Source organism: Alligator mississippiensis, chromosome 7 (genome assembly GCF_030867095.1).
Source record: "Alligator mississippiensis isolate rAllMis1 chromosome 7, rAllMis1, whole genome shotgun sequence".
In the NCBI taxonomy this organism is placed as follows: domain Eukaryota; kingdom Metazoa; phylum Chordata; order Crocodylia; family Alligatoridae; genus Alligator; species Alligator mississippiensis.
Genome location: NC_081830.1, coordinates 74,210,004 through 74,231,176, shown reverse-complemented (window position 1 = coordinate 74,231,176; position 21,173 = coordinate 74,210,004). Strand labels below are relative to the sequence as shown.

The following is a 21,173-nucleotide window of genomic DNA, read 5'->3' as shown; positions in this document are numbered from 1 at the left end:
GTTCCATTCACAATGGTATGTTAGAAATCAGCTGTTACCTTGCTTAAAACAAAGGAAAATAAACACCTTACAAGCTCTGTAACTGCTTCTTAGAACACAGCTTTATTCACCAAATGCTTTCTGAAAGAGGTTATGTGATGTGGGCTCTGTAGTAGCAAGGCATTGAATTGGGTAACTCAAGAAAGTCCCTTCCAGCATTATACGCCTATGTTTCTTAAATACAAATCAGTAATACAGTTAGATCGGTGGTGATATTGCAGCTTTATGATTTCCAGCTAATTGGTAATTATCGTTTAGGTTCTATATAGGTTGTCGAACAGTCTTTTAATTGTGTTTGTACAGAGCTAAAAACAACATGGCTGACTGGACCCTCTAGCACAATGGAAATACTAGCTCTCTGCAGCTCTGCTGAATGTTTCTGTGGTGAAGGCAATAGCACAAACCTTCTTCAGACATCATGCTAACACTGCTTTCATCCAGAATAATGCAGTGCTTGCTTGACATTGAAAATAGTCCCACATGTGCAGGGGCAACTCCTGACTTTCCTCCAGAGCCCACAAAGGGGACCACCACTAAACCATGCTGGCTTGTGCACAGAGGCCATTGGATGTCTCCCATGTGGTGGGAGACATCCAGTGTCTCATATGTGGCTCATATGTGGGCTTCCATAACTTCTGAAGCCTCCAGATTTCTATCTGCTAATTTTATACTTTTTCCTAACCATTCTAGACCTCGGCTAATGTGTTTTGTAATCAATCAGTTCCTGCCTGTGACAGTCCTTTCTCAAATACCTGTTCAAACAGTAATTTAGATAAAAGTGTCCATTTGTATGCAACAGGAAATGCCTGTCTCATTTCAGATACTCTTGCAAATAATTGCTGTAGATATCACCTGAACAGAACAGAAATGTTGGAAGGACTCTGGGTCTCTTTAGAGTCCATATCCTAATAGTGACATCTAAAAATATCCTTCCATGTCACATGGGACTTTCCTCAAGTCCTTCCTGGTTTTCCTCAAGGAGATGAATGATCCAAAAATGTGCCAAGAAGGCCTTTATAAAGTGAGTCCATGCTAAAGACGATCATACATATTGTTCAAAAGTAGAAGCAGAGCTCCAAAATTGTGATGTGTAACTGGTTTCTTCTTTTCTAGCAGCCTGTTGATAGCTGCCCAACTTGGCAAGGGATGGTGGTAGTTATAATTGTGAAGTTCCTAAAGAAAGTGTTAGCATGAGCCAAACTCTATCTGCTCAGCTGGGAGGGGCTGCTTCCAGGTTTATCTCTGACTTTATTTTCTCCTTACCTTTGGAGATTATGGATTTAGAAACACCTCTGAAGTAGGCTCTCCAAATGTTTTGGCTACCAGCTTAGGTAAACATCCTTCACCCCTAATAACCAACAGTCCAAGTTCTGATTAAGTCATTGGTGACCACATGCATGCCTCCAATTACAGATTATCGGAATTATGTGCAGAAAATGTGGAGGTATGTATGTATGCAGTCCTGGGACGAAAGTGGATAGAAAAAAAGGAGTTATGCGGACTGAGAAAAAGAGAAAGAAAACAAGCAATACTGCAGTGATTATTGAAAAGATATTTATATAAGTCTGCATTATTTAGAGATGAGCTTTAGATCTGGATTCAGATGTCAGTTGTTTCAGTCTGTACCCAGATTTTTGGTTTAACCATCTTGAGTGTTAATACACTGAATATGCCAGTAGGCTCTTTATTACCTGCATGTATTCAGGTGGCATTCAAGCCATTCAAAGCTTAGTGTCCTTGCATTGCACTTTTGGTCACCCCCTTATTTTACTTTATGCGCCCCAGATACCCCATGTATCTGATTTATCAGCTACTTCAGCTGATGATATAAGCAACTCTGGCTGTATGAGCTCCCCAGTCTTCCTCACACGCTACATCTCACAAATATATTGCTCTTGGAAAGGAAAAGCATGCTGAACTGTTAAGCATTTGTCCAAGTGGAAGGAAGTCAGCCCTTCCTCCCTGCTCCACACAGGAGCTCTTTAAAGTGACCCTAGGGCCTGAAGTCCTGAGGGCTGTGGCATTAGCTTTGGCACTTGGGTCCTCTCCTTTCCTCATCAGCCACCTCCCCAGCACGCAGCCACGTGCACTCTTTCCTGCTGGCCCGCAAAGTGGTGCAGAACGTGCAAACACAGGTGTCCACTCTGGTCTTTTAGTAGCAATTAACCTTTCCTACTGGGTTTCCTTTCAAGGTTACTTTCAAGGTTGTTTATTGCAAAGCAGCAGTAAAGAATTTTATGGAGGGAAATGTCTAAATTTCCATGCTACCTAATTTAGACTATTCCCTCAGTTATTTCATCTTATTTCCAATGGAAATAATCATTAAATCATAAGGAAGCCTGCTTTAATTTAAAAATGACAGCACTACGTGTGTAAGTGATTCACTGCTTTTGTAGGTAATTGTGCTCAGAAGCATACTCTCTAGGGTCTGATTTTTGTCTTACCAGGCTTATATCACAAGGGCCAATGTTTGTATTGCATCACCAAAGGATTTGTCTAAATCTAAAATTTGCTTGGGCTGGCATTGCTGTTACCTGAAGAGGTCATGGTGTTAGACATGACGATGGAAAGGCATAGATGGATCTCTCCCACTGTCATGGTTTCGTTGCCAATTTACAAGGGCTGAGGATCCTTAAACATAGAAGGCAGATCCTCAGCTAGTGTGGATCAGTTCGAATGGAGGCACGAATGATTTAGCTCTTTCAGACTGAAAGAGACTAATTTAACTAGAATGCTGTGGGCAACCTCTGGAGGTCAGACGTTAGACCATTTGCAGTGCAAAGTGGAGGCTCAGTCATGGAATATTATGGGGCATGACTGTTAAAGAGCAGTGCTGAACTGCTCATAGGGTTGCTAGGCATGGTATGTAATAGCGGCACCAATGTTGGGAAGGATGGATTGTTTTTCACAACTTGCTAGATCAAGCCATCTCTAGCGATCTCCATATAGCCTGAGGTATTAGATTAATGATGAACTAGTTGATATTGAGGTGCACCTCTTTAAAGCTTAGAGAAAGTTTGTCTAACCAATCGGTAGGAGAATGGATAGATGAACTACTTTTGGACATGTAAGAAATCACTAAATAGGAGAAGGAAAAACAATCCTTGACGGTCATTGAGCATTTTGCTCACTGATATTGAAGTGAATTGGGTAAACTGCTTCCTTCTGTGATGGAAAAAAAGGGATTTAGGAACCCTGAAACTGGTGTAGGAGAGAGCAGAGTGAATTGGTTTTAGGCAGGTGGGTGAAGGGAGGGAATGCAATATTTAACTGTTGAGCAACAAATAAACTTGTGGGCTAGTATTATCAAGGAGCCCGATGGCCTTAGGCACCCAGATCTCATGGAAATCCAGTAGGATTTGGTTATGCCCACCCCTCAAGTGTTTTTTGGAAATTCCTGCTGTAGCTAATTGGGCAAATGCTCATTGTCGCCTTTGCATGCGATTGCCTCTTCTCCATGCACATCTGCCCTTACGCAGATTGGGACAGGTATTGTTTCTTTCTCTAAGTTCAGAGAGGACCTGAACTGTTTTGGGCTCCTCTGTTATTGGACCCTATTTACTATCTAAATAACCTGACGGGGAGGCTGCTGGGCATAGCCTCTCTTCCAGCCTAGCAGATGCCATGAATTGGTGTCAATGTCACAAAAGTTTGGAAAGGCGTTGTTTCTGTGACTGTGGCTCCCAATTGCCTCTACCCTCTCTTCCTCCTAAGGCCAGCTCTTCTGGACACTTGGGAAAGCAGAACTTGAAAGTAGCAGCTGGAACAATGGAGATGTCTGCTAGGCAGGTCATTTCAATGTAAAGAGTTGAGTTAAACATTGAATCCTGACCAAGACCTGCCTTGAGCCCCTCATATTTTCTTCTCCTACTCCCCTGCTCCACACTGCTCAGTTCAGCATGGTTACAGGTCTGATCTTATTTCTAATGAAGTTCATAAGAGTTTTGCCTTATATTTCAGTGTGAGTGGTAATAAGCTTTGGGCAGAGGTTCCTGTGCAGATGTTAAAGGAACAGCAAGTGCTCAGTGCTAAGGGCTTTGCCTTCTGGTTCCCCTCTCATCAGTCCTTCACAACTTGCTAGATCAAGCCATCTCTACTGACTTCCAAACAGCCTGAGGTATTAGATAAACGATGAACTAGTTGGTATTGAGGTGCACCTCTTTAAAGCTTAGAGAAAGTTTGTCTAACCAATAGGTAGGGGAATGGAGAGAGAAACTACTTTTGGACATATAAGAAATCACTAAATATGACAGGGAAAAAAAATTCAGGGCTGTAAATAAATTGCTCCGAGATTAAGAATCTAGTTAGTTGCTCGATGGGGGTGATGCATTCAAATGATTTGTTTTCTCCTGGAAGATGGCAAAATCATAGATCAAGCATTGTTAGATAATATGAGACATGACCTGTTTCAGTGAAAAAACATGCAACATGTGAAAATGCTGATCTACTACAGACAGTAAGAAATTTAAAGAATACTTGTAAGTCCCCTGCTTTTTCAATTAAATAATATCATCCTGATGGTCCAGCATTGTACTTTAATATTAATACAAACCATATTATGCTAATATGTTCACGTTCACCTTATACTCTGAATCTCTCAACATACTGCTTTCCCAGAAAAATATCTCTTTTTTTAGTTTATAATTAGATGGATGAACTTTGGTGCCTGGGAAAAACATAGTAACGCTAGTAAAGCTAAATATTAAGGAGGATTTTTTTATTAATTAGTTTTTCTTTTCTTTGGTTTGCAATATGACAGTATTACCAGGACATTGAGGTAACATTTTTTGTGCAACTGAAACTCTGGCTGAAGTCACTTTGACATTTGGGAATAATAGAAATTTACAATTACACTTATAATTTGAGCTATGCAAACCACAGTCTCTTTGGTTTGTTGCTCAAACTGAGGCACTGACTTATTTCATTTTGTGTGAAATAAGAATTGCTTAGTTGTCTTGCCAAAACAAAAAAGCCTAAATCACATAATGTAAGTTGTGTTGGTCTATGTCCTGCACTGAGGTGACATTTTGAGCCAGATTCTCAGCTAGTTTAGATCATTGTAGTTTCATTAAAGACAATGGTGCAACATTGCTTTTCACCAGCTGAGGATTTTGCCAGCAGTTGCATGACAGATTAGTTCTCTCCTCCCAAAGGCTAATCTGAGGCCATCAACCTTAATTTTACATTTTTCAGGTTGTCTAAGCCATTTACCCATTAACAAAGGGCCAGTAAAACCTTCCAATGTTCCATTTCCCTGGGATTCCATTTGTAACCAGTTTTCCGTTGGATTCAAAATGATTTGAAGTGCTGTGTGAAGACTGGGTGACAGGTGTGCGTGTATACCCGTTGTATGTATTTTACTTGCTAGTGTTTACAGACATTAAGAGCGCTCTAGTCGGGTCTGCAAAAGCACTGTGCGTCTTGCTCCTCGATTGTGAGACTGCTCAGTATCTTTCTGCTCCACGTGCAGAAGGGTTCACATGCAAAATCCTTCTGCACCTTTAATGCAGGCAATTCCTAAAATATGAATTCATTTTCAGGTGATGAATGTTTATACGAAAGCTTCCATGAACTTCCTTTGGAAGAAATGCCAGAGCCTGATGGAGAAGCAACTAAGTTGTCCCTCAGTGTCCAAGAGCCATCTTCTCCAGCAACATCTAATGAAGAATTCACACCGAAGGAGAGCTCTCCTTACAAGGCTCCTATATACATTCCGGATGACATTCCCATTCCATCAGAGTTTGAACTGCGAGAATCAAACATTCCTGGAGCAGGATTAGGGATATGGACCAAAAGGAAGATTGAAGTAGGTGAAAAATTTGGGCCGTATGTTGGAGAGCAGAGGCCGGCCCTTAAGAATCCCAGTTATGGTTGGGAGGTAAGAAACTTTAAATCCTTTCAGTCTGTTTAATGTCTTCTTGATTTACAAACTCAGGTGGATATGCAGAGCTGTAGGGCTACCCAGTTGAACTGTGCGAACATTTTGCGTGCATTAGGACTGGCAGACCGGGCCTTTTGATGTAGGTGTCCCCTCTTTCCCAGGGAAGAGGAAGCAGTGATTTATCTCAACTTTTCTATGGCATTTACATTTTTCTCTCCCAAGACTTTGCAATATAACATGGAAGTGATAGAGGGAGTTGTAACTAGGCAACTTGTTTTAAAAGAATTGGGAAGTTTGACTATCTGATTCACTGCTTTCTCTTGAAGGCAGAGAATGGCTTATAGAGTATTGTTGCTTTGCTTAGTTACTGCTGCAGAAAATTATAGGGCCAGATCCTGTTCCACCTATTAGATGGCTAAATGCAATCCAGTTCCATCCTGTTTAAGTCCTTGAAAAACTGTTAATATTAAAGATGGGTGAATCTGTCTTCTCCTTGCAGCTTTATTATGACTTAGTCTTAAGGATAAGATGGCAACATATTATGAAAATAGATACATTAATGAAATTGTATCTACTTGAACACAATGGAATAGAGTCACACTTAGGCACCTAAGGCCCTTGTTACCCATTAATTTTAGGCACCATCTGGAGCTCTTAATCCCTGGATTGTCCACATATTAACACCTAAAACTAGTTTAAAGCACACTTTAGGCAGCTTAAAGTTAACCACTCCAGGGCAGGTTTATCTCTGATCTGTGTTACCTAGCTTGAGTTCCATTAATGTGTGGCCACTCCCCACAGATGAGTCACCCAAGTTGCAGTCCTCCAGCATCCCAGGGTGCAGTGTCCCCTCCCCCACCCTCCTGTTCCATGTGAACTGACTTCCCACCTCCTGAACTCTACTGCCCACCAAGCCAACCCCCTTCCCAGCCCCAGGAGTGTTATCATCCCATCCCCAGGGGTGCAACCCCACGCAAACAACCTGCAGAGCACATCCCAGCTAGCCAGGTCACAGGGCATGGGCAGGCCCATGAGTGGGTTCGGGGGTGGGGGGGAAGGGGAACAAGGTAGAGGGCCAGATCTGGTCCCCGTGAGCTGGGGCTTCTGTCCTGGGGCAGGGGTGGTAGCTCCCCCGCAAAAGCACCTTTCCTCACCATTCCCACCTCCTAGCCACACCAGGATGACCAGCACCCCCTCCCCCCCACACCCTAATCCAAAATCCCTATTCATTAAACTCTTTAATTTACTTCCTCTTTATTTCTTTTTCTTTTTTTTTTTTTAGTTTCTTAATACAGGGGTTTTCAATTGGGAGTATTTGTACCCCTGGGGGTATTTGGAAGGCCAAAAAAGGTTGAAAAACCCTATCTAAATATTTTATCCTTCAGTGGCTGACTTCATTTCACCACACTGTCACCATTCTCATTTCCTTTCCACCTCCCATTTCATTACCCACCCCCATCTCTGCCTCCCAGCCTACCCCCTACATCTTTCACACATCCCCACTTAGAACCAGGACAGGGGCCTGTTCTGGTCTACCAGTCCTGTAGTGGCAACTCACATCTGTAGTCTCTGGTCAGGCTGCTGCTTGCCAGCCCTTTGGTGGTAAGTCATAGCTCTGCAGGGTGGGGGCAGTTAGAGAAGGTTTTTAGCTTCAAGCTGTGACTACTCCAAACTTGAGCTAGCTAGCACTAACACTAATCAACATTTGAGCAGCTCAGAGTGCAATGTGTAATAAGGCCATAAGTCACCAGCTTCCATTTAAGCAAATGGGAATGTTGCCATTAATTTTGATGAAAGCAGGATTGGGTCCGCAAACTCATAGGGTGTTTTTACATGTGCTTCAGGGGTGTGTGTGGAGGGGTGCTTTAATTAGAGCAGATCTGAGAGCTGCTGTAATTAAAGTGCCCACAGCGTCTTGTATATCAGTATCCCCATACTTCAAAATGGCAGTGGGAGTGCTTTAATGAAAGCTCGTTTGATGACCTTTAGTTAAAGCACCCCCACAGCCATTTTGAAGCTGTGGGACACTGATCCATGAGAAGTGGAGGCTGCTGGAATGTATCCCCGCATGTGTACATGCACCCCTTGGCACAGCGCACATTGAAAGGGACTTGGAAAGAGCTCTGAGAAGCCCTGTCCCTCATGAAGGCCTTCAAGAGACCCTCAGGATGGACTGTGCACATCCAAGCTTCCAAGTCTGAAGTTAGCCAGTGTGCTCTACTCTGAGCTTGGGAAGCACTGCCGGGTGATAAGAATGGTTGGGCCACGGCCCCAGCTGCTCGTTGGTTCCCTCTTTGGAATAGCCAGCAATGGTCTCCACTAGCAGCCCGTGTAGCCTGGTGAGTACATGGATCATGACTTTTTGTGCCCATCTCAATCCTTTTTTTTTTTTGCCCACTCAATAGCTTTTAATAAACACTGAATCTTGTCCTTTGAACAACTGTAGGGAAATTTCCATCTAACTGCAGCATTGACCACTTGTCTAGGTGTGTTATGCTTTCTTAGGACATGAACAGATGTTAACATTTATGCTGGTACAGTCATCACTATGCCAGTGTAAAAAAATGGAGGACAGAGCATGCAGACTCTTAAACTGGGGTAACTTTATTTATGGAACATTACAGTGCTGGTGCATATGTTGTCTGTTCATGTCTATAGTTTGCCATTTGATAAAAGCAAAGATGCTATTACCTGACTCCCCACCGGCTAGCAGTGAGTCACAGGAGAGTTGCCAAAAGTGTGAACAGTCCTGTGATAGCTGCATATCTGTCTATTCCTGATCCTGGAGTCATTTTCATTGGTATGCAGACTGATGTAAATGACACTGAGCCACGTGTGTGTCTGTTGAGGTCCTTACTCTGCTTTTCCAAGGCATGTTTTTTCAGTTTGCTTGCATCAGGAATTGGACTAGCTGGGCCAGTCACCTCCTCCAGTACTGTACATTGTCTAGATTCCTATAGCACAGATAAAAAATCTAGATTGAAGGAAATCATGTGTTTTCCCAGAGTTGATCTGATGTGATGTAAAAACCATTCTTGCATTCACTTTTTTATTCCCAGTTTAAAGATGTGGACTAAAAATATAATACAATCCCAATTTTCCATTTTTCTTTTTCATTGGGACAGCAGGCTTTTTGATAAGTGGGAAAGGAGTGTTTAGTTTTGTATGGCTCTCCTGAGTCCTGACTGATATTTGGTGAACAAGGAGTTTTACTTACTGAGACTAAATGAAGTCATACTGTATAGAATAGCCTCAAAAGATAGAGTGGATAATAAACATTGGGTTTGCTGTGGATCGTCAGAAAATATTCAGTAAGTTCATTCCAAATGTTGTATCCAGTTGTTTCAACCCCTGAGAGACCTGTGACAATATGACAGAAAAGTGTCAAGAGGAATTATAGACATGGCAGAAATCTATAAAATGAGCAGAAGTTGGTGGAATATAATTACTGGGAAGAAATCTTTATTCTTTGAACAAGTCACTAAAAAGTCATAAAAACTCTCTTCTAGCCACACTACAATTAAGGTTATATATTGATAGTGGAAGTTTGAAAAAAAAAAGTGGTGTCACTCTACCTCAAATCTGAATTGAATTTACTTGAAAACAAATATGTTGTGAGCCAAATCCTTAGCTGGTATAAATCAGATTATAAAAAGATACCACTATTGAAATAAAAAGATACTTCTATTGACTTATACCTGTTAAGGAATGGATTATTTGCTTTTTGGTCATGGTAACCTATTTTTAAGTTAGACACTACTTGCTAGCAATGTGGCTAGTTGTTTATTTCAAAACCCTTTTAGGCAAAAGAGTTAATGTGGTTTTTGCTAACAACAGAAACTGGAAACTCAGATGTGGAATCATTTCCACACTGTAATATTCACTTCATTTGAACAAGTGTATTCATTTGGGAAAACTGAAAAGAGGGTCTCTTTCAAATTATGCCATAAAACTAGAATAGATAGAAAGTATGGAAAGAAAAATTGCACAAAGTCAACAATAAAGTCGCTCCACAAAATTGACCATTCACCTGCAAATGCTTCCAACTACCAAAGAGAATAGAAAGGGTGAGTGGCAAATACATTTCTTCCAGGCAGTAACATGAATGTGTTTATTACAGTGGAGAGAGAAAAGTAATTGTCAGCTTCACAATTTTTAAAACAAACCAAGTCTAGGATACTTAGAGTGAAGGTTACCACTTCTTTTGTATTGCTCAGTCTGGTAGGAAAAATAGCTAGTTTTGTGGATTTTCTTCCAGTCCTTAGTTAACACAAAAATCAAAATAGGTAAAGGTTACATAGAGCATGAATCCGTTTCATTTTGCAACAGTTTCCTTGGTGTTCTCTGTGAGCGCAACTGATTCAGCTCTTGTCTCTTATCACAAATTTGGCCTTGATATCCCAAATCCATGACTTGTCTTGTGAACTGATACTTAGCCGTACATACTGAGCTCAGACCTGCTCACCTGGAAATCAAATGGGAGTCTGCACATTGTTTTCATGGAAGAAGGACTGAGCCCACTCTACTTTACAGAATTTTTTTTTAAATCTTCTACCATAATGGTCCCTCAGTATTGTGGGATCCCATGTATTGTGAATTGTACTGATTATGATGCTGTCAGCATTGTAATTTTCCCTCTATTTGATTTTAATGCATTTGGATACATCTTTGTTAAGTTGGGGAGTAATTAAGGTCATGTGTGTGGCTTCAAGGGAAAATGGATCTGTAATCCAGGTGGTACGCAGATGGTACCCCCTCTCCAATTGAAGGGATGTCAGTGGATGCATGGATGCTGTGGGAATGTGACTGCCTATCTGCAGGCCAGCTCACCTCCTTGCCTTACAGAGTAGAGCAAAGACCAAGGACACGCAGGGAACTTAACTATTTACAGTTTAATTGTACAGTATAATATAAAACTTATAAACATAAATGTATACACATATATACATATACATGTGTTATTTACAAATACAGCTTTACAAAGACAATAACTCCTATTAACCCTGAACTCAGGCACAGGCCTTAATCCTCTGTGGCCTTCTAGTTAGTATGCAGCCCCTGCCCTTGACAGCCCTGCAGGCAGGAGGCAAAGGAACACTCAAATGATAAAACACAGGTTAGACAACAAATCAACAAAAGGAAAATCTGGCAGTGATGGGACAATAACTGAACATACACAGTGAGATTACATCAGATGAGATACCAATGCATAAAGATAACCAATGCAGTGCATTCAGATACAGAGTCGAGGCTGCACTAGCAGACCCGAGTAGCGGACTAAATAAAACATCTTACAATCCTCTCATAATACAACAATAAGGACGCAAGGTTACAACAAGAATCCCAACGACACAAGGAACCAGAACATGACAATGGCAGAGCAGCTGTGCCCAAAGAAGAAATGGTGCCAGGGGAAGGATCTCATTACCCCTGGAACACCATCTCCCTCTCCTAGGTCTCCTGGCTAGGAGGGGGCCCGTAACTGTGAAACCATCCTTAACAAACAGGGGCCCTAGATTCCTCTCTGTATGCAAGGGTGAATCGTTCCTGTCAGGGCTTTCCCTTCCCGAAATGGGGAGGGCCCCTCCTCCCCTGTGGAAATCCACTTTCTGGGTAACTCATGACCCCCAGCAGCTTTGGTGGGCTAGACTCATCTCTATTTGGGGGTTGGATGCAGAGCGTCCTCCCTCGCTAGGGTGGTCGAGCTGTCTGGTTGCCGCTTGCTACAGAAATGCCCGAGCTGCCTCATGCAGCCACTGGGCCTGTCAGCCCTCTCTCAGCCCCATGCACCACCCTGTGCATCGAAGGGGCACCTGCCTCGTGCAGGGATGGGGACTTGCGCTGCCTCATGCAGCCACGGAGTCTTGTCAGCTACCCTTGGCTCTCTGCCCTGTGTACTGCCCGTGCACCAAAGGGGCGCCTGCCTCATGCAGGGATGGGACCTGCACTGCCTCATGCAGCTGTGGTGGTCCCTTCAGCTGTACCAGCCTTCTGCACCAATCTGTGCACCGAGGGCTCCTGCCTCATACAGGCTGGGGACCTGTGCTGCCTTGTGCAGCCACTGAGGTCCCATTTACTCCCCAGACCCTTTGTGCACCACCGCCATGGCTTCCACCACGGCGGTGCTGGGATGCAGCCACTTGCTGCTTCCCGCTCGCCAGACGCATCTTCAGGGCACTTCTGGGGCAACTGCTCTGCCCCTCTGGTCAGCTCCACCACCTCTTCTGCAGCTCCACCTTCGTTGTCCCTCATTGAAGCTGCCCATGTGCTGGGCACGTAGGCTCTGCCCCCAGATTGGGAATAGACCAATGGGAAAGCCTGAGGGGTTAGTTCCCCCTCAGGTCCTCTTCTTCACTTCGCCCCTAGGTCAGGGCAGAGCAAGCCTCCCTCCTACCTTCTTCTGATTGTTGGGGAAGGGGAATGCCACTACCAATTGGCCTGAGCCATCTGGCTCAAACAGTCAAGCCGGGCTGCCACCAGCAAGCCTGCCACAGATCATTCTGCTGTTGCACAATGGTGGTGTAAAACAGCTACTACTGTTCTGTTAGCGGAGGGATTCCTGTTATAAATACTAGGATCATTGGTTTCATAGGCAAAAGCTGATGTTTCGTCATATCTGGGTTCTCTTTCCATGTAAATTATGTAATGCATTCATCTTCTCCTTTTGAATCTCATAGGATACATGCACCAGTAACATACACAGCAACCCTACAACATTGCTTAGTTTTTGTATATGTTGTACCTATGAAAGGATCCTTCTGCAATTATTGTCAGGACATCTTTTGTCTTGAGAAATTGTTTTTTTCTGTTCATAAAACTGCTGCCTTTTGCAATTAAAGCAAAATAATTGGATTATAGTATAAAGATAGCAACAGCAAAGCTTTTTCTGTAACATAGATTTTTTATTAAAGTATGTTGTTTATATTATGATACAAATGCTATAGTGAGGGGAAAAATAGAAGCTATATTAGTAGTTCTTGAAAAAAAAAATCTAGATATTGTCCTTTGTGTTTTACAATGCTGTGGAGGTAAATATTACAGCTTTTTCTTTTAGGACTCCAAGATGTATTCCTTCTTTATAACTGTTTAGTGTTAATAAGTGAGGGAACTCCAAATATGACCCCCTCCAGACACTTCAGAAAGCAATATTTACTAAAATCCAAATTTAGCTTTGGATCTGCATTTTGGAAAGGGATGCTATCTTTAGAATAGGCTGAGTTTAAGAACCTCAGTTAGAGTATCCCTGGATCTTCAGGGCACTGGTGACTTGGATCCAAATGTTGTGACTTGAGTCCATCTCACATAGCAGAGTGAAAGTTGAAGAAGCTGCCACTGTAAGTTTGCAGCTATGTAACTAATACTGTAAGTATTTGACTCCACTTATGCAAGAGGCCTAGGCAGTTCACAGGGCCTGCTTCCACATGCTTCCAATTGGCAAAACTCCATACTAATGTCAATGCTGAGTTTTGCCTAAGTAAGTCCTAAAAATAATGTCCATCACGTCCATTGAGATATCTGAACTATAAAATGCACTGTGGTACAAAGAGCATTTGTTGTGATGTAGTTGTGCTTGGGTCATGATTAGAGTGCCATAGGCCAGTGTAAATGAAAAGCCATAAATTTGAATGTTATCTCATTTTCTGGGTCTAAAGCTGAGCATGATCTAATCAGGTATTGGTGAACTAAAGTACAAATCGAACAAGGGGTCACTGGACAAGGGTAGAGGTCAAGCTTTTCTGCAGTTTGTCATTTGGTTTTAGTCCAGTCGTCTGTTGGGGCCAAGTAACTGTGTCTCAGCGACTGTTTACAAAGGGAAAATGGACTGCTTCTTAATCAACAAAGAAAACAAGCTTTTAAAGGGTGTCAGTATTTTTTTAAACACAAACAAAAAAAGAAGCACAAATGTAGTGGTTTCATCCTAGTTTATGCTTTTTTGTGGAAAGCAAAGTTGGAGAGTACTCAAAAATGAACCCTTAAACAGAGAACTGAAGCAAATAGACACATCTGCAGTATGCTGAGCATTTGAATTCAGATCTCTGATTGGAAATGTTAGCTAAATGTGATGTTTATGGGAATATTCAGCTATAGGAGTTCTGGATCCTGTTTTTCGTAAAACGTGTTTTTAGTAGTAGGAAGGTAGAGGGAGGACCGATGAAGCTGTCTAGATCTAACTTGTAACAGAAGTTAAAATATAGTTTTAGATATTATCCAACAGAATATACTGTTTTCTTCCATGATATGAAGGCTGAGAAGCCTTTCAGGTTTGGCAGAGGATAAACTGATCTGATGCTCAAAGACATTTTAAAAAGATATATTTTTAACAATGTTGAATCTGGTTTAAGATGGTGACATTTAATCTTTAAGTGTATTACAAAATGTAAACAAAGTTTATTATATCTGGACTCCAGAGGGGACTCGGTGAGTTCTGGGAGAATAACAATACTGTTTCAAGGGTAAGTGATTAACTGAAGCTATATGTAGCTTTCAGTAGCAATATGGAAAAATATCTTTAATTTGAGAAGGGCTAGAGGGCTGACACATTAGAGCTATCAGAACAGAATCTGCTTTTAAGACAATGGAAGAAAGTGTCTGGCCCACTTACTGGTGTTAATTAGAAGTCCCTCTATGGGTGTCAGTGGAGGTTCTAATCTGGTGTGAGTCAAAAAAATCGTTTAGGTCTTACATCTATTTAGGTTATGCCTACATTGCAGCTGAAGATATAATTGCAGCATGAATAGGTATATCTAGACTAGTTTTATTCTAATTACCTTGGTAACAATAGGTTTAAAGATCCAGTATTACAGGCATCAGCATATGCTAGCAACCCGAGTACAATTTCAGGGTCCCCAGGGGGCTTGTAAAAGTTGCTGTTCTGAACTCTGTGCTGCTGTGTCTTCTCTGCTGTCATTTTCCACACCAGCTAGTTTAAGCCAGAAGACTCTGTGTACCTGTGCTGCAATCACACCTTTATCGGCAGCGTGCATGTATCCTGAGTCAATAGGAATTTTTTGAGAATCAGACTTTAAGTCTTTCTCTAGGAATTTTGCCTTTTATAGAGTTTATGACCATTCCATCGTGTCATCCCTTGATCAGACATTCCCCCAGATCCTGATGAGTACCCCTGATAAACTTATAGGTGGCCACCATATCACCCCTGAGCCTGCGTTTTTCCAGGCTGAAGAGTCCCATAGCTCTCAGCCTCTCATAATAAGGTCTGTTTTCCTGACCTCTGATCATGTGCTTGGCTCTCCTTTGGACTCTCTCAAACTTCTCCACGTCCTTTATGAATTGTGGAGCCCAAAACTGGACGCAGCACTCCAGCTGCGGCCTCACCGAGGCCGAGTACAACGGGAGAATGATGTCCTGGAATTTGCTTGACAAACATCTATGGATGCAAGCCAGTGTTTTGTTTGCTTTACTAACTGCAGCATCACATTGAAGGCTCATGTTCCTCTTGTGGTCAGTCATGATCCCCAAGTCCTATTCGTCTGTAGTTCTAGCCAGCATAGCACTGCCGAGCCTATAAGCATGCTGCGGGTTTTTCCTCCCAAGGTGGAGAACCTTGCATTTTTCGGTGTTAAATGCCATGAGGTTCTCATCTGCCCATTTCTTGAGCCTGTCAAGGTCAGCCTGGATTGCCCTCCTGTCCTCAGGTGTGGACGCTTTACCCCAAAGTTTGGTGTCATCGGCGAACTTGGCCAGTCCACTTCTATCGTATACTTCTTTTTAAGTGGGACTGGGCACTCAGATGCAGTACAACAAAGAACCGAAGGGCCTACTTAAGTCCATTTCCATTAAACAAGGCACTTAAGCAGATGGGCTGCTGAATTGCAAACTGTCTGTACCCTTTTAGCATAAAAAGACTTCCTTACATCATAAAGCCACAGTCTCATCTTTACATTTCTACATCCTGATGGTCAATGAATTTAAATTTGGATCGCTTCTGACTGAAACATAGAAGGGTATGAAGTTACCTATCCATCCATACCTTTGAAGTATGGCTGTTTGGTAAGCTAAATAGTTTCTTAAAAACTTGTCAGAAGTTAAAGGATTCCAGTTGTAACCTATGAGGTCTGGAGTGGTCAGACAGAAAGCTGTACCTCAATAGATTTTAGTCTTTAATAATAGCATGGGTAAGGCCATCCAAAGCTTTAAGCATCCTTGACATAACTTTATAGTTAAAAATAACATAAGAGTTACAGATCATATGGATCTAGATTTTTAAATTTGGAGCCTAAAAGTATTTTTTTAAATTCTTATGTAGACTCCTCGATATTTGCATCCAAAAAGTGTCAAAAAGAGCAATGGGAACTATTAGGTACTCACATAGAAGCTGAATATGTATTTAAAGGCCTAACTCTAGGGACCTATTTTGGAAAACCTTGGCCAAAATATTGAAAAGAGAAGCGCTTTCCTTTCTCCAGTCACAAGGTTTTTAATTACCTGGCATGTGACCAGTACAGTTTAAGACTATCACCATGCTGTTCCTGACAAATTACGCAAACATTGAGGTCAGTCACATAAAGCAGCTGACAATTTTTTAAGCAGTTTGAAATGGCAGCTTGTGCGATTAGAGTGAAATAGGTATTTCCAATTCTTCTGCCATATTAAGCACATTATATTTTCAGGGAATTTGATGACTCCAGGGATTGGCATTTATATACATAGAAGATCATGTATAGGTCACACGATCAAATCTGGCTGAGATTGGTGCTGAATGAATGTCATTGCTGGAAGACAGATTTTTTTGGTGGCTGGTGTTAATGGAGCTGATGGTTTGTCTCAGTGTAGTTTGCTACAAGCCAGAGTCTGATGTACACTGTAGGAACTCTGTAGTAACTCAACAGAAGTTAATTTTATGTTAGAGAAGTAGAAACTGGTCATATACATCTTTACAGTAGACAAAAAGAAAGAAAAAAGGTCTTATTGCTTCTGGATATTGCTCTCAAGAAACAGGATTTACATCATGTGGCTATGTGGAAAAGCTTACAATAGGAGGGGATGCACTGTCCATCATGAGTGTACCTCTATCCTGTCCTTGAATATCAGGTGACCATATAATACATTTCTGGTAGCTGTAGTTGTCAGCAATTTGTTTTCCTTTTTCCCACTATTTAGGTGTTGTTTTGTCCAAGTAAGAGCTCAGTCTTGCTAGGTGCAGACCAGTGTGGTCCTGAGGCAGCAATGATCTTAAGTAGGGATTTACCAGCAAGATTACTTATGTGCTTAACTTTAAGCATGTGATTAACTGCTTTTCTGGATAAGGGCCAGGATCAAAACCATCATACATGCTAACTGCTGTGATTACGTGTGAGGGGACTTTCACTGAATTTCCTGCAGAAAAGATGTTGTTTGTAATGTTTGGCAATGCTGCCAATCTAAATCTTTCTCTTCGCATCTTTACCCTGGGGTGAGGACGTGACTAATTTGGACACTGCCAGACAGGAAGGTAGATTTTTCATGAGCAAAATATAATTCTAAAGATTGATGCATTCACAGTGCAACAATATAGTTGGTAGAGGTAGAGTCACCAGTGCCAGATATCTATTTTTCTCTCTGCCAGGCATCTACCTAATGTAACTATAGGTTGAAGAATACGAGTCCTCATCTAGCACAGTGATGATCATGAAAAAATACTCAGATAATACTGTAAATAGTTCAGTTCTAGTTATATTCACTTTGCAGTATGAAGGTTCTTCCGGAGAGGTGTTGATCCATTAACTCTTTTGATCTAGAAGTAGGTGTGTAGAAGGTGGAAAGCAGCACCATATTGTAGGTTGCCAATCTCTTGGTCTCTCTGAGGGTGGGGGGTATCTCCGGTTAACATGACCGAGCAAAGGTCCAGCTCATGGCCTAATTTCTCATTGATGCCTGATCTTTGTTAGTGCCCATATTTAAGAAAGGGAAAAAGGAGGATCTAGGGAACTACAGACCAGTCGCCCTTACCTCAGTCCCTGGAAAAATCGTAGAGAAGATCCTCAAGGTATCCATTTCTAAGTACTTGGAGGAGAAAAAGGTGATTAGGAACAGTTAGCATGGATTCACCAGAGGCAAGTCATGCCTGACCAACCTGATTGCCTTCTATGATGAAGTGACTGGTTCTGTGGATGGGGAGAGACTGGTGGATGTGATGTACCTTGATTTTAGCAAGGTTTTTGATACGGTCTCCCACAACATTCTTTCAGGCAAGCTAAGGAAGTACGGGCTGGATGGATGGGCTGTAAGGTAGATAGAAAATTGGCTGGAGCATCAGGCTCAGAGAGTAGTAATCAGCCAATCTGCTAGTTGGCAACCGGTATTAAGTGGAATGCCCCAAGGGTCAGTCCTGGGGCCAGTTTTGTTCAGTGTCTTCATCAACGACCTGGAAGATGGGATAGAGTGCACCCTTAGCAAGTTTGCAGATGACATCAAGCAGGGGGGAGTAGTAGATATGCTGGAGGGTAGGGCTAGGATTCAGAGTGACCTAGACAGATTAGAGGATTGGGCCAAAAGGAATCTCATGAGGTTCAACAAGGACAAGTACAAAGTCTTGCACTTAGGACGAAACAATCCCATGCACGAGTACAGGCTGGGGCCTGACTGGCTGGGCAGCAGCTCTGCAAAAAAGGACCTGGGGGTTACACAGGACAATAAGCTGAATATGAGCCAACAGTGTACCCGTGTTGCCAAGAAGGCAAATGGCATACTGGGCTGCATTGGTAGGAGTGTTGCCAAGAGGTCAAGTGATTATTCCTCTCTATTCAGCCCTGGTGAAGCCACATCTGGAGTACTATGTTCAGTTTTGGGCACCCCAGTACAGAAAGGATGTGGACAAATTGGAGAGAGTCCACCAGTGGGCAACAAAATGGTGAGGGGACAGGGGCATGTGACTTATGAGGTCAGGCTGTGGGAACTGGGCTTTTTTAGTCTAGAGAAGAGAACTAAAAAAAAGCCTAGCCTGACCTCACATCCTTCAACTACCTAAGGTGGGGTTCAAAAAGAGGACGGAGCTAGACTGTTCTCAGTGGCAGCAGATGATAGCGCAAGGATCAATGGTCTCAAGTTGCAGCAAGGGAAGTTTAGGGTAGATATTAGGAAGAATTTTCTCACAAGGAGGATAGTAAAACACTGGAACAGGTTACCCAGAGAGGTGGTGGAAGCTCCATCCTTGGAGGTTTTCAATACCCGGCTAGACAAAACTTTGGCTGGGATGATCTAGTTGGGGCTGGTCCTGCTTTGACTAGGGGTCCTGCTTTGGAGTCGATGACTTCCTGAGGTCCCTTCTGGCCCTAATTTTCTACGATTCTATGATTCTCTTGTAGACTTACCTGAAAAGGCAACACTCCCAGTGGCTTCAGTGAAAAATATAATTAAGGACTTCAAAAGATGCTCTGTTCTTTTAATATAAAGTTTACCTTATTAAGTTTTTAAAAAGTGTCATTCTAAGGAAATTAATGCAATCTTCTAGTTTTCTAAACAAGAGGGAGATTCTTCTGTATCTTGGCCCTCAAATGATTTAATCCCAAGAGCTTTTTGCACACAGATCAACCATTTCCATCCCCAGACTCCATACTGGAGTGACTATACATGCTGAGAAAAATCCATGCTTATGTAGAACAGGAGGTTAACCTTTGTAGCACTTTTATGTCTCTGAATCTGAAGCCTTTTATGTCTCTGAATCCATACACACCTCTACATAGAACCTCGGATCCATAAACCAGGAGGAGGTGGAATTAGGCGGATAGGTATCTTCCTGGGGTGTTGAGGCTTTAATTTAAACCAGGCTGAGAAAAGTGCAGTGGAAGTAAAGAATCAAAGGTTGCATCTACATGTGCAATTGATTTACCTGAATTTTCTTTGCAGAAAATTCAGGCATATTAAACTACACGCATCTCAACGTGTGCCCATCAGGAGCAAATTTGCTCTCATGGGAGTAGTTCAGTCTAGGGCTACTCCTGCCCTGCTCTGCCTCCCTGTAGCAGCCGGGGGGAGCTCCAGGCTCCCCCAGGTGCTAGCGCCATGTTGGCAGGGGGTACAGGAATTGGTCCTGATTTCCAGAGGGTTGGGGAGAGCTGTTCCAGCTTCTGGGCAACTGCCTACCAGCATTGTGGAATTTGGGACCTGTTCTGTTCTCAGCGTGTCTGGGAGAGCTGTCCCAACTTCTGGACACCTGCCTCCTAGCCACATGGAAATCAGGACCTGTCAAGCCAGGACTGCTCTCCCCACTCCCTGTGGCCCCCTGCAATTTGCGGTCAGTCAGCGTCTACACATGTGCTTCATCGTATTAGTTTAATGCTCCGATTTCTAGTACCTGTATCTACAGGTAGTAGGAAATGGTGCATTTGACTAATCTACTGTGCAGTAATTGCTGCGCATGTGTAGACAGTGACGCTTTACTGTGCATTAGATTAGTCTAATATGCAGTAAAGTATCTCATGTAGATGCACCCTAATGGAATGTGTGGGGTAAACCCCGTCTCTGAGATGCAGTTGAGGACTAAAACTCATTGTTGCCTTCTCCATAGACTCTGAGAAGAACAAGGGGAACCTTAGGATATTTTAGCTTCACCTGTTAAAATTCTCCCGCAAAATGGAATTAACATCATTTACTCATTATTTACATGACTCAGGTAAATCTCCATTGACTTCAGCAGTATTTTGTAATTTTAAAGTAAGGTGAAAGCTGAAAGAGAACTTGTAGTTGGAGGGGATTTGCCATATTCTGAACACTTAATGAAATCTGGTCTTAATACCAAATCAAAGGTCCTCTTAAAAGATGACAATCAGGAAAAACGTTTTGGCTCCTTAGAAAGATAATATAATGAGGAAGAAAAGGGAATGATAATTATATTAATAAAAGAACTGACAAGCAATCATAATTCTTCCCATTAAGTAAATATGTTATACAAAAATTTATTATGAGATGACACATTATGCAAGCCAGGATTCAAAGATGAGTTCCTTGCATTAAGTACAGTAGATGCCATTAAGGAAAACAGTCAATATGTCACTAAGCCATGGCCTGTAAAATTAAATTGATTTGGTAAATGTAAGTAAGATAGATCTGTTTGCTTTCATCATCAATTTTGAGTGGGTGAACAGGTGATGTCACCAACCTGGGAGCGATAAAGATGCAGGACCATCTGGAAAGCTTGGTGATGGATGGGCAACTGCTTTTGGATAGTGACAGTGCTGTGGTACTTTGTCACTTGGGATGAAGTACTTAATAACTTTTCAATACCATCATAATAAATTTCACTGCCTTATTAATATAG

At 42.2% G+C, this 21,173-nt stretch overlaps 1 protein-coding gene across 5 annotated transcripts in view; it reads left to right on the top strand.

Moving 5' to 3' along the window:
* MECOM (MDS1 and EVI1 complex locus) overlaps positions 1-21,173 on the top strand; it is a 501,989-nt gene that overhangs the window by 215,851 nt on the left and 264,965 nt on the right. For all 5 annotated transcript variants that reach the window (XM_059731126.1, XM_019491700.2, XM_019491698.2 and 2 more), the window contains exon 2: positions 5,580-5,917. In XM_059731126.1, coding sequence (XP_059587109.1) covers positions 5,580-5,917 — 338 coding nt within the window. The remainder of the gene's footprint in view (positions 1-5,579; positions 5,918-21,173) is intronic.